Source organism: Balaenoptera borealis, assembly GCF_965194805.1.
Source record: "Balaenoptera borealis genome assembly, chromosome: 7".
NCBI classification, from domain to species: Eukaryota; Metazoa; Chordata; class Mammalia; order Artiodactyla; family Balaenopteridae; genus Balaenoptera; species Balaenoptera borealis.
In genome coordinates, this window is record NC_138864.1 from 112,550,928 (window position 1) to 112,572,848 (window position 21,921).

The 21,921-nt window shown below is 46.7% G+C and overlaps 1 protein-coding gene and 1 long non-coding RNA gene across 2 annotated transcripts in view; one reads left to right on the forward strand and one right to left on the reverse strand.

Annotated features, from left to right (window-relative positions):
* Positions 1 to 3,675: 3,675 nt before the first annotated feature.
* Positions 3,676 to 21,921, reverse strand: part of SLC13A4 (solute carrier family 13 member 4) — a gene marked incomplete at its 5' end in the record, with an annotated part of 40,065 nt that continues 21,819 nt past the window's right edge. The window contains 11 exons of the mRNA XM_082398095.1: positions 3,676 to 4,887; positions 8,367 to 8,504; positions 9,775 to 9,936; positions 13,154 to 13,278; positions 13,486 to 13,583; positions 14,303 to 14,404; positions 14,746 to 14,847; positions 16,152 to 16,271; positions 18,086 to 18,270; positions 19,990 to 20,067; positions 20,807 to 20,846. Coding sequence (XP_082254221.1) covers positions 4,750 to 4,887; positions 8,367 to 8,504; positions 9,775 to 9,936; positions 13,154 to 13,278; positions 13,486 to 13,583; positions 14,303 to 14,404; positions 14,746 to 14,847; positions 16,152 to 16,271; positions 18,086 to 18,270; positions 19,990 to 20,067; positions 20,807 to 20,846 — 1,288 coding nt within the window. The 3' untranslated portion in view covers positions 3,676 to 4,749. The remainder of the gene's footprint in view (positions 4,888 to 8,366; positions 8,505 to 9,774; positions 9,937 to 13,153; positions 13,279 to 13,485; positions 13,584 to 14,302; positions 14,405 to 14,745; positions 14,848 to 16,151; positions 16,272 to 18,085; positions 18,271 to 19,989; positions 20,068 to 20,806; positions 20,847 to 21,921) is intronic.
* Positions 9,817 to 21,921, forward strand: part of LOC309631583 — a 38,059-nt gene continuing 25,954 nt past the window's right edge. The window contains exons 1-5 of the long non-coding RNA XR_014246382.1: positions 9,817 to 9,950; positions 12,252 to 12,321; positions 13,506 to 14,085; positions 14,829 to 15,047; positions 15,950 to 16,290. This is a non-coding gene — a long non-coding RNA (uncharacterized lncRNA). The remainder of the gene's footprint in view (positions 9,951 to 12,251; positions 12,322 to 13,505; positions 14,086 to 14,828; positions 15,048 to 15,949; positions 16,291 to 21,921) is intronic.

A 21,921-nucleotide genomic window follows, 5' to 3' on the forward strand; every position in this document is an offset into this window, starting at 1 on the left:
TTATCAGCCATGGAGCATTGTTATTTGTGCTTGTGTTCCTCCCAGAGTGGCTTCTTCTTTTTTTTTTTTTTTTTTATTTTTTTTTTTTATTTATTATTTTTATTTTTGGCTGTGTTGGGTCTTCGTTTTTGTGCGAGGGCTTTCTCCAGTTGCGGCAAGTGGGGGCCACTCTTCATCGCGGCATGCAGGCCTCTCACTATCGCGCCCTCTCGTTGCGGAGCAGAGGCTCCAGACGCTCAGGCTCAGTAGTTGTGGCTCACGGGCCCAGTTGCTCCGCGGCCTGTGGGATCTTCCCAGACCAGGGCTCGAACCTGTGTCCCCTGCATTGGCAGGCAGATTCTCAACCACTGCACCCCCAGAGTGGCTTCTTTGAGGGTCACTTGGATGTTGGAAAATTAGGTCTCTATAATTATATATTGTAAACAAAGCTTGTTTGGACTTGGAGCTTCCCTCAGGAGTGACACTTACCTCGATGACAGGATCATTTCTGCCAGTGGGAGCCACCCAGCAAATCACCTACACCATGTAAACTGCTACACAGTGAACGCAGGCTGACTTCCTGGTCACCATTCAGAGCCCCTCTCCTAGTTTTAGGTTCTTGCAGGAGTGAAAAGGAGCTCGGAGTTCTCAGGCAGGATTATCTTCACTGAGATATAGTGTTGGAGGAACCCAGAACCATCATGGATTTTAAAGGGTGTGGTGATTGTGATTGTGGCACTGAAAGGTACGTTCCCTGGGTGTTTTGTAGAGGCCCTTGCCTTACAAAGCAGCGGAGGGATGGGAAGAACCACTGCAAGACAGGCCTTTTTTTCTTTTAAAAAAGTTTGAAAACTACTGCTGATGTGACTTAAGGAAACTTTTTGCTACACCTGACCTTAAGAAGGTTACATAAAATTCTACTGCAGGTTACTCACGTGTGAAAAATAAGACTTCAGGGTTTATGTTGGGAACCTAAAAAATACATTGAACTGGAAAGCTTATTCTTAAACTGTAACCCTCCCAAACAAAAACCAAAGGGAGAGAAAAAACCAAAAGAACCTTACTTAAAATTGTTAAAAGGCGCTGTATTTTATGAGTTGAAGTTACCAGTTGATGTCTTTAGATGCCTCTTCTGATTTAGTGTTTTATACAATTAAGCAGTTTTGATTTAAAGGGACAATTTTATTTCCTTCTTTCTAACTCATAATGAACTTTTTTAAAAAAATTGATTTATGGCTGCATTGGGTCTTCATTGCTGCGCGGGCTTTCTCTAGCTGCGGCGAGCAGGGGCTACCCTTCGTTGCGGTGCGTGGGCTTCTCATTGCAGTGGCTACTCTTGTTGTGGAGCATGGGCTCTAGGGCACATGGGCTTCAGTAGTTGTGGCACACGGGCTCAGTAGTTGTGGCACACGGGCTTAGTTGCTCCATGGCATGTGAAATCTTCCCGGACTAGGGTTCGAACCTGTGTCCCCTGCATTGGCAGGCGGATTCTTAACCACTATGCTACCAGGGAAGCCCCTTCTTTCTAACTCATTTACTCAATTTTCATTTGTGTGACTCTAGAGAAAAGTTAGAATGTGTGGGTTTTCCAGTCTTCTGTACTTAACGGGTTCATGGAGCATATGTAACATGCATCATGTTTTCACTTCCACTGGGCAGTTCACTCCCTTGGTGCTATGCTGATGTTTGTTTTTCTGCGGAGCTCTCCCACATTTTAAATGCTTTTTCTGTTACTCCTGAAGGAACACTATATACCGTACTGGAGCATATGAGGCTTTTCTTCAGCTTCCCGGCTCGGACTTTGCACATAGCATTTCCATGCCTTACACAGATGAATGAGTTCTCCTTTCCCTACTGACTGTTAGGGCCTTGCCTTATGGAAAGGAACAGGGCGGTGAAGGGGAAATATTTTGAGACCTTGCCTGGTCTTAATAGGGAGTCTGTGAGACTTGGATTTTCCAATGTTCAGTTTATACCTTTCCTAAATCTGCGTGCAACGTAGTCAAGTACTGAAGACCTAGCGGATGGCATGTTTTGAGGCACTGGGAGAGAAACAAAAGAACCCAACGGTGAAGTGTCTTGGAAAGTGCATGGGGCAGGGTGGGACATTGCAAAATCTGAGTCCTGCGCCTGCTTATGGAAAGTGCAGTGTGGTCGCCTGGTTCTTACCTGTACAGCTGTACAGGATTGGGCCAAGCAGAAGGTGCCCTGTAAATAGTGCGGGCGGTGTGCTGGGCGTTCATTCTGTGAGCACAGCCCCAGGACAGCTCCCTGTGCCCTCGGGTGCTGTCAGTTCCCTTTGTCTTTTAACGGTTTGGATGTCTCGCTAGTGCAGTTGGGTGATTCTAGTGTTCAGATGTATTTTTCAAACAGGGTCCTAAAGCCACCTGCTTTATTTGGGTTCAGCTAAATAAACAGGGATCTATTTTGACAATGGAGGAAAATCTAGCTATTTTTTACTTACTAAGATGGCACGTGAGTCTTTTTCATGTAAATACTAACATAAAAGATAGTATACCCTATACTTCATGGGTGACTTAAAGGAATTTGAGAGACAACTTTAAGCAAATTTGATGTATAATCGAGAATAAGATGCAACTCTACTTAATGTTTCTCCGTTTCATCACCTATGAAATGAGCTGGTATAAGATGATCATTTATAGCTTTTCTGCCCCTGTAGAGTTGTGATACGAGAAGATAAAATCAAATTTAATATATTTGCAAGTGACAAGACTAGTACAGCTATTATTGTAGTTCCTGTCCAACAGCAGAGTGATTTTAGAAGACAAAGAATTGTTAGTCATAGCTGACATTTGTTAGTCATATCTGGAATGAGCAATCTTCTTTGGCCTGAATCTCTGGTCTGGGGAGAGAACAGTGCTGTTCAGTCTACTGCCCAGACCGAAATAAACACCCTTTCTGAACTGGCTGCTTAGCTGATTGGGGGACCTGGCAGCAGCTGCATGGGGGCTCCACTGCTTTCCCTTTCGGAGTGAGTCAGGGTCTCAAATAGCTGAACAGGGACCAATCTTTCTGAGTCAACTTAATTCTAAGTCAACTTTTCTTTCTCCTTTTACTGTTTTATACTCCCAGAATCATCTTATCTGTGCCTTTGTCTTATTGTCTGACTTTTAAGGCTTGGAGTCTAAGTTCTGTAATAGGTCAGACATTGGAGGATTTGGCTACCCTGACATTAGGAGTGACATCCTGACTCTTCTGAACATTTTAAAGCAACGTGACTGTAGTGATCTGGCTTCGTCAAACCAGACGTAGTGTACCTGATACTGGTATTTCATATGGGCTCATTCACTTTTATAAGCGGCCAGATAATTTAGCTTAAGCTAATCGGCAGAAGCAGTAATATTCCTGATTAAACCTGGTGCAAGTTTGGCACAGAAGAATTTTATAACTCACAGATACTTGATAAACTAAGGGAGTGACTTATTGGTTAATTATTGTGGGAAAACTGCACGTGCTATCAATAGTAACTTAAAATCAGTTCAAGAAGTGCAGCAACTATGGGGTCCTCCTTTTCCCATAGGGTGTATTTAGCGAGTAACTGATGGTAGGAATCAGAAATGTGTAATGCCTGAAGACCGGAGGGCCTGGGAGCTTCATCCAGTCCTATAGCAAGGACCTCTGTCTTGGGGGAAAGGGTGTAGTACAGGAGGAAGGAGGAGGCCTGGATTTCCAAAGTGATTTTTCTCAAAGGAAACATTTATTGAGCAGGTACAGTTTACTATATTGTATAAGTTGTTGGGGACTTTAGGAGACGTAAGACATCTCCCCTCCCCTCAAGAGGCTCATTAACTTGTAGAAAGTGACTGATGTGTTTGGACCTTTCTGTGCTTGTCTTCTCAGGGACGAACTACTCATTACCTCCAGAAGAAAGTCCTTCCAATATCGTTAATAGTGCTATGGTCTTAATCACAGTTTCGGCCTCCTTAATAAGACAAGTATGAACGTTTTTTCTCCCTCCCGACACTTAACCAGCACGGTGGTATTGATGGTTAGTGATGAGTGAAGAGAGAGACACTAATCTGTGTCTTCTTTCTCAACTTCCTTTTCCTTTGACAGAGAGAACAGCACCAGCCTCTTCCTGAAGGGGACACTATTTCTTTACAGGAATTTGGTGCCAAGGTATAGAGAAGCCATTGAAGAGAGACGCTTAAAAAGGAATCAGAGTAGTGATAAAAGTACTGATTGCCACAAAGAGGACTTACTAAGAACTGCCTTTTTGTGGAGAGAACTTACGATAGAAACACTTGAGAGAAAGGAGCCAACGTTAGGTCTCAAGTTCTAGGTGAGATTTCCCCCCAAAGAGGAGAAGTCACTGGTTTCACTCTCTGCGCATAGGTAGGATGATTTGGATTTCTCCTTCTACTCCTACAAGGGATTGAGAAATTAAGAGTAACATCAAACCCAGTGAGACTAGTCAGTTTGTGAGGCTTAGCCTCTGAGGGGCAACAAAGACAGGCTTTTGTCTCGTCCTGTCTTCAGAAAGAGCTGATTGGAGAGACTAGGTACAAGGAAGTGAGAACGGTTTTAGGTTTCCTTGAGCTGTGGTGCTAAGGAAGGAGGGCAGAGCAGAAGACACTAACATCCGAGCCTGTGCATTTGGTCGTTGCGGGCTCCCTGCGCTTCACTCGAGGTGGTAGCTGGCGGACTCCTCTGCTGGGGGTTGTGCACTCCTGGTGGTTTGCTTGGCCTGTTGGTCAGATCCTGCCGGGTGCTGGCAGCTCCTCTGGTTGGGCCGTTTGCCCACTTGTGTTAGGCCTGATCAGTGATGTTACTGACCTTAGCCCAGGCGGGAAAAGTGTCCAGGTGGAAGAGGCTAATTCCCCATGTATTGATGGCCACCATCACTATCACCAGGCCAATGACATTGACCCCCAGGCCAGCTTTCACCTGCAGGAGACAAAGCAGCAGGACACACAGACTCTAGTCACCGTGAGCAGGCAGCAGCGCAGATCCCCAGATGCTCCCCACCTGTGTCCCCTGCCTGAGCCTCACCCCTGATGTGATCACAGCCCACCTGCGTGGCCCTGATTTGTTCCAGTCACTGCCTGGGGTGCCCTAGTGGTGCCTTGTAGGGGGCACAGGACTGTTGAGGACAGGAGAGCAGGGAGGACTTGGGGCTGGGAGACGGCCGTTAGAACCTTCTCTATGTTTGTAGCACTCTCGCTATTACATGGAGGCCTAGAAGCTATGTACTTGGAACACCAGATCTTGGGATGTTAAGTTACGCTAAAAAAGAGTTCTATAGCTACATAATAGGGAAATGTGTTCATCAAGATTAAACAGAGCTTGTAAAGCAGGAACCTCTCAGAGCCTTTAATGTGCTGACACATAAGACTCGTAGGAGAGCCTGTATTCTATGACTGTTACCTTTTTTCCCCCAAGGAACAGCTCATGGATGAAGTGTACCTTAGGTTCACCTGGGGCAACAGGTCAGCTGCCTCCGCACCAGCCCTTCCACAGGAAGGTGACACAGGCACCCTGGCTGGCATGGGGCCTTTGCTGCTTTCTCCTGAGGGAATGTCACCTCCACAGCTCTGACCCCTTCCATTTCTGTCATGGCATTGACACTCCCAGGTGGAAGGGGGACGTGAGGGATGGCAGAGCCAGGGCCATTTGGAAAAGTGTGCAGTAAGTATGGCTGGCATCCTACCAGGTGATGACCAAGTATACAGCATGTCACCACAAGTCCACTAGCTGGGACTAAGTTGGGAAAGTTGCGAGGGAAAAATGAATGCTAGGAAATTGTTCTAAGCAAATGACTAGATGTGCCTTTCTGCCTTCTGGCCCAAGCCCTGGACTTATTTATTAATCACCCTGGCCTCCTGGGCCTTTTGGCCTGGAGAACTGCCCATGTTTCCTAGCAGATGAGAGGAGGCAGGTCCTAAAGGAGCTAAATTAAGGCCGTTTCAGAGCTGAAAGGGGCCACACAGAGCATCTAGTTTGAACCTCCTCACTTAGCAGGTGAGGAAAGTGAAGCCTTGAGTCGGTGCCCAGGCTGGGAATAGAACCCAGGACCGGCTCCCTGCTCGTCATCCAGTGCCTTTAAAAATGACTGTGTCTTCTTAGAGGAAAACATAGGCAGAACACTCTATGACATAAATTACAGCAAGATCCTTTTTGACCCACCTCCTAGAGAAATGGAAATAAAAACATAAACAGATGGGACCTACTGAAACTTAAAAGCTTTTGCACAGCAAAGGAAACCATAAACAAGACAAAAAGACAACCCTCAGAATGGGAGAAAATATTTGCAAATGAAGCAACTGACAAAGGATTAATCTCCAAAATATACAAGCAGCTCTTGCAGCTCAATATCAAAAAAACAACCCAATCCAAAAATGGGCAGAAGACCTAAATAGACATTTCTCCAAAGACGATATACAGATTGCCAACAAACACATGAAAGGATGCTCAACATCACTAACCATTAGATAAATGCAAATCAAAACTACAATGAGGTATCACCTCACACCAGTCAGAATGGCCATCATCAAAAAATCTACAAACAATAAACGCTGGAGAGGGTGTGGAGAAAAAGGAACCCTCTTGCACTGTTAGTGGGAATGTAAATTGATACAGCCGCTATGGGGAACAGTATGGAGGTTCCTTAAAAAACTAAAAATAGAACTATATGACCCAGCAATCCCACTACTGGGCATATACCCTGAGAAAACCATAATTCAAAAAGAGATGTACTGCAATGTTCACTGAAGCACTATTTACAATAGCCAGGACATGGAAGCAACGTAAGTGCCCATTGACAGATGAATGGATAAAGAAGATGTGGCACATATATACAATGGAATATTACGCAGCCATAAAGAGAAACGAAACTGAGTTATTTGTAGTGAGGTGGATGGACCTAGAGTCTGTCATACAGAGTGAAGTAAGTCAGAAAGAGAAAAACAAATACCGTATGCTGACACATATATATGGAATCTAAAAAAAAAAAAAGGTTCTGATGAACCTAGGGGCAGGACAGGAATAAAGACGCAGACGTAGAGAATGGACTTGAGGACACGGGGAGGGGGAAGGGTAAGCTGGGACGAAGTGAGAGAGTGGCATATATACACTACCAAATGTAAAATAGATAGCTAGTGGGAAGCAGCCGCATAGCACAGGGAGATCAGCTCGGTGCTCTGTGACCACCTAGAGGGGTGGGATAGGGAGGGTGGGAGGGAGGGAGACGCAAGAGGGAGGACATATGGGAATATATGTATATGTATAGCTGATTCACTTTGTTATACAGCAGAAACTAACACATCACTGTAAAGCAATAATACTCCAATAAGAATGTTAAAAAAAACAAAAGACTGTCTCTGATCACTTGATTCCAGGGTAGAAGGCTGGGGGTGAGCAGCGAAATCTCATGGCAGAGGGAGCGGGAGTGGGGGAAGCGGCGGGACGTGGTTCGTGGGAACAGGAGAGTTGGGGCAGAGCTCAGTAGGAGCAGACAGGGTTGTGTAGTAAGATCTGAGGGGGACAGAGGGCTGGCTGTGACCTCCCTTCCCTGAAGTAATTCAGATGACTCAGATGAGCAGTTTGAAAGTAGAAAGGATCTGAATATCTGCTCCCAGCCTGAAGCTCTTCCTTTTCTCCATTTGGTATTTACAGGGCTGCTGAGATCAAGTTTGGATTTGAGTGAAAAGTAAATAGGCCCTCAGCAAGGGTGAAGGGGCCGGCTTTCAGTCAGCCCGGCCCAGTCATCTGTATTAGTTTCTTCCTCCTTTCCCAACCCCGTCAGCCCTGGGTATTAAAAAGCATAGCAGTGAGCACAGGTTGAGGGGTGGAGAGTGGATACGCTGCACACTGAAAGCAGCGGCAAAATGTACCCTCAGAGCTGTCTTCCGTGAGCCTCGCTGAAAACTAAGAAATGGGCTGTGAGTGCTTCATTTTGTAGTTGTTGCTTCGGGGGTTCCTTGCTTGGGGGAGAGAGTTGAATAGAAGGATCCTGTTCTTATCACCCTAGGTTCATACAATGTCTCACACTTAACCTTCTGTGAATAAACCAGCAACTCTTTGAGTGAATATCCCCAGAGTCCAATGAAGAAACTGAGGCAAAGACTAGAACAAGCTCTTACCTTCTGGAACTGGGTCACATCCCATGTCTGTCCCAGCTTTTTCTGTCCACATTTCCACTTTCTCCCAGATTAGGATTGGGAAGAGCACATTTCTGCTATTCTTGGTGCTCATGGACCATACAGAAATCTTTTACCAGGACCATTCTTTCTGCCACAGCAGATTGAGCTATGACAGGTCAAGGGCACCGCTTACAAAATAATAAACTTTAGGAGAAGGCCGTGGGGCCAGTCATCCCTGTCCTCATGGCAGGTGGGCCTGGCAGGAAGAGGACACCCACGACTCACCATATCTTTAATCTGGCAGTGCCCATAGCTGAAGACGATGGCATTAGGGGGGTTGCCCACTGGCAGCATCACTGCAAAGGAGATGCACATGGTGACTGGGATCAGGGTGTAGAGCGGATTTATGTGCAGCGTTTCGGACTAGGAGAAGAGAGAATTCACAGAAGCGTTAGCCTTGAGATGAGACTTGTATTTCCTGTGCTTGCTCTCGTGAATGTGCTTTAGGTGATGGCTTGGTGTTGGCTAGCCTTGGCTGGACGCCATGTGCTGGGGGCAGTCAAATCACGCTCTCAGAAGCATGTAGTGCTGGGCTCCTTGGACGGGCTCCTGTTGCTGCTCGCTCACTTCCCATGGAAACATGGGCTCCAAGTTACTTCCCAGAAGGGATGTTTCATTTCTTGGTGCTGGTTTAAGGAAGTGGTTTTAAAATTTTATTCTTTAGCTGAGAAATTCTTCAAATACAAATCTCATGAATAAGCTGCTTTGATGGGAGTAGGCATCTCTCGCTCTTGGGGTGCAGAATTAAGGTTTTTTTTCCCTAGGTAAGATAATTGCCTTACGTGGGACTTGAACCCGTGGTCTTACCCTCAACGTTGCCAAGTTTTAACTAAGTGCATTCCCTTGCTCACACAGGCAGGATGATGGAAGGGAGAAGTTGGAGGGAGTCATCTGAGCAACGAGCAAAGAGTGGCTGGGAGGAGTTTGGGGTTAGAAAGAGCAGGAGGATATTATTTTGTTGGCAATGAGAAGGAGCCTTCACTTTATAGGTTCCACCTCACAGAATGGGACAGAGGCAGCATTTTGTTTGGTGCATTACCTTTGGGGCTGCTTAGCCAGGCTGAGATCTGGCAGTTGCTCCCTCCCCTATTCCATTAATAACAAATTGTTCTGAGACCGTGGAATGAGGCTGGCATTGCTCATAATTCTCAGAATCTCCTGGACAGAGAAGCTGGGTGGAGGCGCTGATGACAGAGCTGTGGTTTTGGTCTCTGCAGCCGAGAGTACTTCTGGGAGCATTTTGCCTCCATTTTCTGTAGCTATTTCTCCTGCCCTCCTGTTAGGTCTCATCTTAGGAGAGAAAGGTTGATGATGATTGTGGGGAATTAGAATCCTAGGGTTTTAAGGTTATCTTGTCCACTCTTGTTTCCATTCAGGGCTGCCCCTAAACTAAGCCTAGTCCTTTGGAAAAGGGTTTCTAGAACTCTTGCTGTTATTAATTATCTCTTTACTTATCAGTTACTATTTGAAATAGACTTCATCTATCAAACTATGGCTTGAACACCAATCAGTGAAGGCTGTGGCAATGACCGGAAGAGAGAGTCCAGCCGTGGAACTGCCCCTGGGCCCGGGCCTGCCCCTGTCTGTTCCTGTGGTAGCCGGTCTGGATATCTGGGAACCCTGCTCTACTCACCAGGCTGCACAGGATAGGCAGGAAGATGGTGATGGTGGCTGGGTTGCTCACAAACTCTGTGACAATGGACACCAGGATGCACGCCAGCAGGGTGACGGCCCACGGTGGGAGGCTACTCAGAGACAACATCTGGTGCCCAATCCACGTGGAAAGGCCGGAGCTCTGCAGGAGACAAGGTGATGCAGTGAGAAAAAAGCGGGAAAGGCCACTCCCAGTGGAATTCTTAGCCTCCAGAAGGTCAGGGATGGTGAGGGGCTGAAAGGGACCACCAGGAGCCATCTAATTTGCCTCCCTGTTTTCAGGCAGACTGGACCCACAGGCATTCCTGATTTTTTATGATTAGATCACTATGTAGCTCAGCAAATGCTTTTTTTTAAATGATTGTACACCATTCAGTCTAATTAGGGCCTCCTGGTCAGTCATTATCACAGGGCACGGAGAGCCTCTACTTGCTGAGATCCTCCTTAGCACTGATATGACTTGGCAGGGGTTGGAGATCTTTGGGGTGATCAGCCCCTCAACTTCAAACTTGTTACTCTTTCTCCAGCCTCTGACAGTCTCATGCTGTGCATTCAATCAACGATGCCCTTTACACAGATTGCCAAGTGTAATCCTTAATCCTGCTTTTGAAATCTATTTCTCTTATTTTATCACCCGTGAAATGGGAAAAATTATTAACATGTTTGGATAGTAACCTTTCCTCTGGTTTTGGGGGCCTTGAATGGGCAAGACTGAGCATTAGAAGTTTTACATGAGTAATGAAGGAGAGAGGGATTACAGGTCTATCTCCATGTAGTGGGGAAGGTGCCACGTCACTGGCCTAGAAACAGTCATTCAGTCTCGACCTATGTTAGGTTCAAATCTCATCGTGGCTGACATCAGGATCTACCATCTGCCCGTGCTTTTTGGCAACACGATATAAAGGCATATTGCCACGCTTGAACATTTTCCATTAGCAACACCTATACACATCTACTCAAATCAATGAATATTCCCACTTGGAATAATTCATTAGGTTGGAAGATGTTCATCTGCCATTGATGAGGGCTCTCCCCCTCCCCTAAAAATGAAGGGCACAATTGAGTTTATGTTCTTAAAAAACCCCAGGTTGCCATATGCATTCACCAGCTCTCCCCACCCTCCCTCCTCTCCCTTCTATGGTTGACAAGCTCTGACTTTTCCTATTTACCCTCTAGACTGCAAATGCAATAAAGAAATGGGCAGTAGGGCAGAAAGCAAGGTGAGACATTTTATGATTCCTCAAGCTGTAAGCCCTACTCATGTTTTACTGTTAAAGACTGCCTTACTACACTGTCCGCAGGCCACCCTTTCTCCTCTTTTCCAAGTTCATCGAAACCTCATTTGATCTCCACAGCACCCTGGCCACTTCATGGCATGCTCATAGATGACTGATGACCTAAGGGCTTCAGAATTCTGTCATGTAGCCATTTTTACCTTGGACCACTTCCCTTTCTTTTTTCTCAACTGACCGAGAGCTATAAATCCAGTATGTGGGGACTACCTCAATTAATTGTGGGTGCAGAGCCTCAAGGCCTACAGGAACTCTGTAATTGTTATCTCTTGTGACACATTAAACTTTGCTCTCTGGACAAAGAGAGGGGAGGGAGAGCAGTTAGCTGAGTGGAAACAGTATGTTTTATAAAGAAATGGATTTTTATTTATCATGTTTTCCACACAGTACTTGTACGTAAAGTGAAATAACTTAATGGCAATTTTTTTTTCAGAAGAACTAGTTTATACTATAATGAAATAAACTGGTAAATTAGACTGCAAAGTTAGGAAAAAAAACACAACAAAGGAAACCTTAATTTTTTAAACCCTTGGTATGAAAACATTTTTTATTGGATTTTCCTCACTAATGTTAAGACTGAAATTATTTGAAATTCAGTAGGAATCACACATATTGTACCTGAATTATATTATTAAAGTAGTAGTCAGTAGGTTCTACAGTTATACCAACTATACATGCACAATTTTGGTTAAAAGAGAAAAAGAAAAGAGATCTTGCCAGGCTAGGCTCAGAGGCCAAAACTAACCACTGAAATTCAACAAAGATAAATATGATATTGTGAACTTGGAATCAAAAATATTGACAGCATATATACAGGATTGGTTGAAGGACATGAAGCTTAATAGTGGCTAACAATGAAAAGAATGAAGCGTTTTAGTTGACTGCAGTTTCAATATGAATATTGACATGAATGACAATGAAGCCTTATAAAAGTTTCCATAAAAATACAGGATGGGGCTTGGGTAATTAACTATTCTACTCTGCACTAGACTGACCACCCCTGGACTGTGTTTGAGCAAAGGCAAAGTGGTCCTAAGGAGAAAGACCAGCATGGTAAGGGGTCACTACTATGAGGAATGGTTAAAGGAACTAGGGAGTTTTAGTTGGAAGAAAAAAATGATCTCAGGGGACCTGATTGTCTTTGTTGTTTTAATAATTATTACAGGAGAGGAGAGGCTTCCTGAGAAGAAAGCCGGAACAAAGAGTGTAAGACATCCAGAAGACCTGAACTGAAAGTAAAGAACAGTATTCTTTGTTGGCTGTGCAGGGCTTGCCCTGTCACTGGAGGTGTCCTGGAGGGAAATCTCTATTTGGGTGGGAAGATGGGACTCAGTGTCCTCCATGGCTCCTTCCAAGTGGAGGATTCTGTGACTTTGTTACTGATGCAGAGAGCATTTAGGCCCACAATGAATGGGCAGTCAAAAGTGAGCCAAGTTTAGAATGGGTGAATGTAGATAGACGAGGTAGAGGAAGAAAACAGGGAGACCCCTAACCTGCTTGATTCTTAGGGCTGTTTATTTCAGGAAGGGCTAACAATCTAGGAAAATCAACTATTTCCCACCAGCCCCCTTTAAAAGATCTCATCCCAAATCCTCCCAGTCAGGAAGCGGGGGGCATTTACATCTGCTTTAGCATACATTCTCCAAAGGGTCTCAATATAAGCATATGGAGTCCATATGCATATGGACTCACAATTTGCTGTGAGTCAATCTGCAGCATCTCTGGGCCCTTACACCTTACACCTATCACCACTGTCAAAACTCCAGAAGGACATGCCTACAAAGTCAAATACATCTTTTGCTTGTAGCAGTGTGGGCCCATAAGTGAGGTGTGAATGCCTGTGTGCCGTGACTGTGGCACAGCTATCTGTAACTCTGTTCCCAGTAGTGCCAGCTTAGAAGGTGGGACAGGATGTCCATTCCTGGCTGAACTGCTTCCCTTCCCAGTGACTTGGGTGAATATTCACCTCTCAGCGCCTTTGAATCTTCCTTCCCAGCACCATAATGACTCATTAGGTAAAGCTGCTGGAGAAATATTGGACCCAATAAGAACAGATTCAAGGGTTACCTTGCTGCCAGAAGCCAGAGCATAGCCTCCTCCCACCAGAATGACAATCTCCCAGGGCATGGTCTTCTGGAAGTCCTTCCACGTGATGAGGGGCTCCGTCCCCAGTGAGGGCTCCTGGTCCTCCCCTGGATCACAGGTAGACAGCGAGGCAGAGCCAGATGAACCCTAATGGGTGTGATTTGTGGAGACAGGGGCCTAATTGATGAACCAGAGGATACTCTGCTATTCTGGGAGGAGTTGGAAGGGCTTTGGTAAGGCTCCTCCCAAAATTCTGACTTCGACCATTATTTGACTAGAGCCAGCCCCAACTTCTTCTCTTGAACTCCTCTCACCATCGTTCTTTTTCCTGAAGCAAGGCTTCTTCGCTGGAATCAGGAAGAGGAGGAAGCCAAGGAAGACAGAGACTGTGGCGTCGGTGCGATAGCCCTTCCTGGCGAAGAGACAAGAAGAGCTGGGGAGAGGGTCAGGAAGCCCAGGGGTAACACCGTGTCTCAGGACAGCCTGTCTGAACACAGCGCCTCTCTTGAGGACCTAGTCTAGAGGGGACGTCAACCTTCCTTCTTGCCAGTTGCTGCCATGCTGTCCAGTGGTGGATTTAATGGGCAGCGGTTAATGTCTGGAGGCAGGGCCTGGTTAGGGTAGGTGTCTTAGTGTGAATTTATGGACCTATTAAAAGGAGTGGTCAGGAGTTATTTAGATAAAGGAGACTAGAAAAGGATGAGTTCTCTTTCCTGGGAGGGTCACAAGCTGCCACTGAGAGCTTGTGGCCTGTGGCCCTGGCCCTCGGGAATATGTAGGGGTGGGACAGGCCTCGGCCACGATGGTCATGGTCTTTACAGGTGGTGTTTTACTCTACAGACATATTCTCCTTTAACTCCCATAACAATTGAGGTTCCAAGAGCTTAAGTAACAAGACCAAGGTCATGTGGATGGTAAGTGGCAGCTCTTGATCCCAAGCCTGGACTCAGACTCCAAAGACTATTTTCTTCCTGACTCCACACTGCAGCTTCCCTGAAAAAGCGGAACTTTCAAGGGAACAAAGTGCTTCCTGGGTCCACGACTATCCCACAGAATCTAGGAGGGGACACTGGCAGGTACTGCCTGAAGGGTTTGGGTTAGGGGGTTGTTCTCAGAGACAATATCCTTTACTTTTCAAAGAAGGAATCCCAACCAGGAACAAAGCCAGGCTCCCGGGTAAACCACAGCACCGTCATCAGGATGAAGAAAAATCCAGTCACCATTTCCGGGTAGCTATAAAAGAAAACAGACCCACTCCAGGAATTGGGAAGTATCTGTTAGCTTTCAGACTTTGCTTTGGGATGCTCCTGTATGCAGAGCTCCAATAGTGGGGACCTAAAACGCAGCTACTGCTTAACCACTTGGACTTGGAATACAGCAGAGCGGAAGGGTGGCCCTTAGAGTCTGGGCCAGCTTGACTTTGGCGTTAAGTAGCACCTCTAAATGCCTGGATTCGTAGCTGAGGAAAATTCCCCCAGCTCAAGGGACCGCTGAGAACAAGGCTGCTTCTGTGCACACTTTACCTGCCACTCTTTCTCCTGGGGAAGGAGAGAGGGTGAAGGGCTGATTCTTACGTAATGGCTCCCAGCTTTTCATATTCCTCTTGGATCCTCTTCTCTGATAACTCTTCCCTTTTGGTCTTCTTCTTCTTACTCAGAGAGCAGGTCTCTTTAAAACTGAGATGGGAGAATGAGCAAAAGAACAAAGGAAGCACACTTCTGAGGCCCAGAGGAGAAGAGGTCTTAAGCAAATACTAAACTACTGGCTGGCTGGCTGTGATGGCTCTTCTCTCCACTCGCCCTACCTATCATGCGACTTGATCTCTTGATCTGCCAAGTTACACAGCCTCTCATCAGCCTTCTCCCCAGCCTTTCGGGTATGTCTCTGGTATATAAATGTAAAGTCATGTCTCGTGGACTTGTGCAAGTGTACTTATGTGGGGTTGTTTCTACACACTTGTCTTCTTTATTTTTTTTGCCCAGTTGGGTTTTTTAATTAATTAATCAATCAATTAATTAATTAATTAAATTTGGCCACGCCACGCAGCATGTGGGATCCTATTTCCCCAACCAGGGATGGAATCCGCACCCCTGCATTGGAAGTGCAGAGTCTTAACCACTGGGCCACCGGGAAAGTCTCTACACGCTCGTCCTTTACATAAGTGAGAATCAATGTGATGCGGCATATGTGTATAGATGCTTATATATTTGTGTGTTGCACACACACATAGATGTGTGTATGTGTATCTGTCTAGAGACAAGGCTTGTCTGGGGTGAAAGTGGGTGTTACTTTTCAATTAGCAACACTGGAGGCTTAGAAGTATACAGTTATCTTTGATTTGATAATTGTCTCTGAGGTATTAAAAAAAAAAGTCAACTCAGAGAACATTCCCTGAGCAATGGGAATGTTGGGTCCCCGGACTAATAGCAAAATATCATATACATCTTCCCTTTATGTGTTCGGAGCTGATCAAATTTGGAGTAAGCATCCGTAATGAGTAAAAGGCTGGCTAAGCAAATTAATATTAGAAATAATATTGCATGGGGAATGTCTAATATTATTTTGAGGGCTATGAGCATATTTCATACAGCTACTAAGTATAAATCAGCCATGTCTATAAAATTAAGCCTAAGGGAACTTCTACTTGGCATCACTTCTTTAGAAATTAGTTCAAATTACTCTGTATGGAACTACATTAAACACTCTCCGATTCAGACTCTTTATGAATCCAGCACTTCCCCTGAGCAGTTGGCTGAAATTAAGAACATTTCATTGCAGAGCTCATAGAGAAGTGCAGAGTCCACGTATGTTTAGAGTGTCTAGAAGATGTGATGCCTGACTCCTCATCTAGTCCACTGCGTCCTCCTCCGGGCATCCTCTGTGGTTACTTGGCAGCTCCCCGCTGGGTGGCACCCTCCAGGGCTTGCGCCATGGTCCTGGATGGACAGGAGAGCCTTGATGGCAGGGCCCTGGGACTCACTTGCAGCCCAGGAACAGCCAGTGCATCCAGAACCAGCTGACCACCAGCATGATGAGGGAGATGGGGAAGCTGAAGAGGAACCAGGTGCCAAAGTTGACCACTTCTGCTGCTGGATACTGGCTGGAGGGGAAAGAACCAGGTCAGTGATTAGAAAAGGATGGATTTCCATGTGGTATTTCGGGGTAATAAGCTAAATGGTCCTTAAGAAGACAGAGCAGAGCTAATGGTAGAGATAATGATAAAAATATGGTAAAAGATTATCTAGGACTCACTTGGCAGCTGCAACTGTACTGAGCCCTGCCAAGAATTATGAAATAAGCTAAAAAAGCATCCAGGCAACCAAAATTGATACCACTGAAGTGTATATACTTTGCACTCAGGAGAATCACTCTGGGTCTGTTTGCTCTTAATTTATGTAAAGATTCTGATCTGGTTTTCAAGACAACAGAATAGAGGAGGCAATCTGATGTACTCTGTTTATAATGTCACTGAAGGAATGGTTTTTTAAAAAAAATTTATTTATTTCATTTATTTTTGGCTGCGTTGGGTCTTCGTTGCTGCGCACGGGCTTTCTCTAGTTGTGGCGAGCGGGGGCTATTCTTCGTTGCGGTGTGCGGGCTTCTCATTGTGGTGGCTTCTCTTGTTGCGGAGCACGGGCTCTAGGCATATGGGCTTCAGTAGTTGTAGCACACGGGCTCAGTAGTTGTGGCTCAGGGGCTCTAGAGCGCAGGCTCAGTAGTTTTGGCTCATGGGCTTAGTTACTCCGCAGCTTGTGGGATCTTCCTGGACCAGGGCTCGAACCCGTGTCCCCTGCATCAGCAGGCAGATTCTTCACCACTGCGCCACCAGGGAAGCCCCCAAGGAATGTGTTTTGACTGGGGGACACAAGGCATCAGTTCTGGAGAACTTCGGTCTCTAGAGCCTCGTGAAGGTTCTGGATGTGAACTTTGTCCACAGGAGAACCATGCCTTGGAATCTCCAAATCTGTTATCAACATCCACTGCTTAGGGGGCCTCCTTGGTCTTAGGGGGCCAAGAAGGTTATCTGGTGGACTCCTTGTTCATCATTGGGCACAGCTGTGGCCCCAGCCCAGGTGTCCACCTGGACATGTCAACCTCTGTATCAACATTTACTCATCTTTCCCCTCATTTACGTCAAGGGCAACTCTGCTTCCCCAGCTCCTGAAGCCCCAAGCCTGACAATGAGATTTGGGCTTTCCCTTTCTCAGGCCCTTCCTAATCCAACCCAGGCCGGTCGAGTCTCCCTCTGAATCTCGCTCAGATCTGGCCATTTCTCCTCCCACTGCTGCCCAGGCCACCATCAGCTCTCTCCTGGGCATCTGTAGCTGTGTCCTGGATTATCTTCCTGCTGCCTGCCTTTTCTGTTCCAAACCATTGTCCATTTTAAAAATCCAGAATGAGTTTTCAAAACTGTAAATATGATAACCTCACTCCCTGCCTAAAATTCTTCAAAGGCTTCTCACGGCCTTTCGGATGAAGTCCAAGTTCCTTAGTGGGCCCTGCGAGGCCCTCTGTGATCTGTGCGTCCACCTCCCTGGCCTCCTTTTGCCCTCTGTCATTTTCTTTTATGTGCTCTGCTCTCTTGCCTCTGAGCCTACTACACTGTTTTCTTTGTCTGGAAGATCTCCCTTCATCTAGTTAACTCCAGCTTGGCCTCCAGGTCTCCACTTTCATCGTCGCCTCTTGGGGGAGTCATTTCCTCCCTCTAGACTGGGTGGGGTCCCTCAGCAGGGCTCCCCCAGCAGAATCCCACCCTTCTTGTCACATTTAACTGTAATGACTTGATCATCTTTTTTCCCTCTTGGTACAGAAACTGTTCTGGTTCGATTTTCTGTGGTATACTCAGCACCTGGTTCTGTCCCTGACACACAGTGGGTGGTTAGTAAATATTTGTTGACCGGGTGAATTACTTACTTATTGAAGTGTTCCAAGAAAATGAGGCTGGTGGAGGTGCCAATGATGGTGGTCAGGCCCCCGATGGTGGCGGCGTAAGAGATGCTCAGAGAGAGGCACTTGCAGATCATTTGGTCATGCTGGGACTTGTACTTTCTTTTGAGTTCCTGGTTCCTGGGGCTGGCGGTCAGGACTGGTGGCTTTTCCTACCAAAGGAAAATCAGTGAATTTCTCCAACCCAGCTTGGGCTGTCTGGCACACAAAGCATGAAAAACAGGGGCGCCATTGTGCAGTGGAAAGCTTGGGTGTCAGAAAAACAAATCCCAGTCCCAGTTCTACCTTTTACCAACTTGGGCAGCCCCATCCCCGCTGCAGTTTCTGTAAAATGGGGAAAATCCTATTTTCTCTGCCAGATTGTTTTGAAGAGTACATGGAAAGCACTTAGAACACTTCCTGGCATTTAACCAATGGTAAGCTATTATTATTTTTGTTGTTATGAGTATTAACAGCACGTTCTGTTTTTTACTTGAATTCCAGTAAAACTGACTGCTCTCCACTTTGTGTCTAAATACCAAATAGAAGGTGGTTATTCTACGTGGAATTAAAATACAGTCCTGGTTGGGAGATGACTAAAAAATAAGCTTTGCATTATAGAAAGAGTCCAGCTTTCACTGGGCGGAGAGTCAAAGTGTGTGATTCTCTCCTCCCTTCTTTCTCACTTTTTCCCTTCTTGCCTATTGGCTTTTCCTTCCCACTTTCCCCTCCCCCTTGCATATAAACCTCAGCCTGGCCATGGTCCTCTCAGGCCCTGCGTGGTCCATGTGACGGCCTTTCAGGGTCCGTGGTTGCTGACCTCTGGTCTCAACTGTGGACTAAAGAAGCAAGTGCCCCTCTGTCCTGCCAGGCCTGGCCCCAAATCGTGAGACTAGGAGTAGCCTGGTACAAATGTCAGCAGGCCAGGTCATAGGAAAACCAAGGGGAAGAGGCCACCCTGCCACATTTCTTAAAGCCCGTAACCACTGCCCCATCTGCCTAGGAGGGCCCTGGAAAGGCTGGATCCCGCCACATTTTCCTGAAAGATTCATTGATTATAAGAGCTGGAGGAGACCTCAGAGATTCTCTGGTCCAGTGGTTTTCCACAATCCTTTCTCCTAATGAAAATTTACATGGACCTCCAATAGAGAAAACAAATGTAGCATTTAATGGGCAAACATCTATTTTTTAACTGAAAGTAGACACATAGGGTCAGGGAGACTTGGATTTGAATCGAGGTTCTCCTCTCACTAGCTCTGAGGCCTTGGGTACATGATTTCATCTCTCTGCGTCTCTGTCAAAATGGAGTTCAAAGTTGCTACCTCACTGAGCCAAGACTAGAGAGCAAATGCTCAGCCCAGTGCTTAGTATTTAATAAACAATGGCATTTATTCATGATGATATGGGTGCTACATAATTGAGATGATTTTGATGAACACAAAAATTTGAAATCAAGGGTTATAAGTGATGGTTGCAATTTTACACCACCTTTGACGTCCATTTTACTTCTGCATTTTGTTTCAGTGATAAAGTACCAGGAAAATCAGGGAACAGAAAAGCAGTTGCCTTAAAATCTCAGGATACTCGAATAAAATATTTGCAATGCCCCTGAAGCACCTTTGAGGAGTGGTTTGAACACCTCTGATCTAGACCAAGTCTCAGTTTTTATAGCTGAAGAAACTGGGGCTCAGACAGTGGAATGACTTGCCAAAGTCAACAGTGAGCGGGATGTCTTATCTCCGTGGCACACGCAGGCCAGACACACAGATGGCTGAAGTGTGCCTGGCGACAGCCCGCTAGCCTGACACCCTCACAGCTTCACGAGCAGTGCCCCTTGGGAAGCTCAAGGCGCTTCATGTAGGAAACAGGGTTAGGAGGTGCAATTCCATTACCTGAGATGGGTGCTGCTTCTTGTCCTGGTGGTTTGCTGTTCTGGCCGAGTTGGTGATTGCGGGCACGCCATTCAGGTTCTGTCGGGACACAGACCGTCACACTATCACGAGGAGGCTGTGGGGCCTGGAGGAGCCCCCTGATCACCCTGGGGGCACCCACGCCTCCCCCCTGTGGGACTCGGAGACCAGAACCAGGGCAAGCAGGCGGTAGAGAGCCATCCCTACCGGGCCTGCCTCCTTCTCGCAGGTTCCCCATTTGAAGGGGCTTTTGAAACTTGGAAAAACATGGCTCTGACCTTATAGGAGAGCTTGGCTTTCTAGAACTTCATTAGCTAACGAAGAACCCTTCATTTTTCTTTAACACAAAGAACATGGAAAAAAAAAAAATCGCACACAACCAAGTCCACAGTTTGGACGGATCAAAGCCCATCCATTGGGACTGAGGTAGGAAGAGATGTAAAACCAGCCCTGGGCGAGGGGGTGAGGCCACGTAGAGGGTGCAGGCAAACTTGGTGTCCCCTTTTTGTAATAAGATTTTTGTAAACGAATCCCTCCTGAAAGGGATCCTGAGGCTGAATACGTGGCTCTTGAATATCTGGATGGCTGAATATTGGGTTTCCGCGAGGAAATGTTAACCTGTCCTTTGTGGCGCTAAGCCCAGTACCCAGGGCTGGGGCTCAGAACTGCCCAAAGCCTCACGCATCCAGGCTCAGGGGAGCACCTCTGTGCCCTCGACAAGCTGCCAGGCTTCTCTGCCCTGAGTTATCTTGAGGGTCTTTCAAGTATCTCAAAGCACAGAAGAAACCCAGGGCCATACCTTGTTCTGCATCAGAGAACTGAAGTCTGCATTCGACGTGCTGGAAGAAAGCAAAGGAAGTGGGAAAAATGACAGTGGCCCAGACTTGATGAGATGGGAATTCTCCCCACGTTGGTGTTTGGTGTTAGTGACCCTTCTAGACTCAGGTGTTCTAGGCTACAAAGAAGATGAATCTCACCTTCCAGAGATGTGGTAAGGATTTGTGGGAACAGGGGCAGCGCGTTTCCTTTGGAGGGAAACCGAGACTCCTAATAATAGCTAACATGGAGTGCTTATTAGGTGCTGAGCACCCAAATACGGACTTTAATCCTCACGACAGATCTAAGGGGCGGGTATCAGCACCTGCATTTACAGAGTAGGAAACTAGGCAGAGAGAGGTTACTAACTTCCCGAGGGCAGTTGGTTCTAAGTGGTGGTGCCAGAGAGGAAGCTGTCTCTGCCTCTGCCTGGAGAGCCTGGGCCCCTGACCGTGTTCTCACTGGCTCACTTTCTAGGAGGAGAAACATGAAATGCTTATCTAAGGCGACAGGAGCAGGGAGGGCCAGGGCCACACATGGTAAAAAGCATGTGAGAGCAAGAAGATGGGGGTGAATTTCTCATCAGCAGCTGTACCTCAGAGGGTGGCAGGCAATGCGTGTGCTGAGTCCCTCCCACTCCTACTGGTCCCCAGTCTTTGCCTTGAGGAGAGAGGAAGGTGGGGATTTAACTACCAGCATTACGGACTTACACTGAGCACTAAATGCATGTTTCTGGTCTGTCCTAGTTCTGAGGATGGTGGGTGCTATGAGCTCAACCGCTGGGAAGGCCAGTGAGAGGGGCTGGACACACGTGCAGGAAGTGGGGGCCTGGGGTCATCACCCACCTCCAGGCTCTATCAGGGAAGGATAAGGCGTTGATGGGGCTCAGAGGAAGCATTCACCGGAGAGAGTCGTTAGGCTGGGAGGAGTATTGTGATGTTTCCCCACCTTCCTTCCCAAATCGGGTGAGGAGGCTGGCATGGAACCCCTCAGACAGCACGGGAGGTGCTGGCGTGAAAGAAGACCGCCATCCTCACACCGTGACAGCCCTGGATCCTCCCTGCACGCTGCTGAGGAAGTCCGGGACAACTTGAGCTT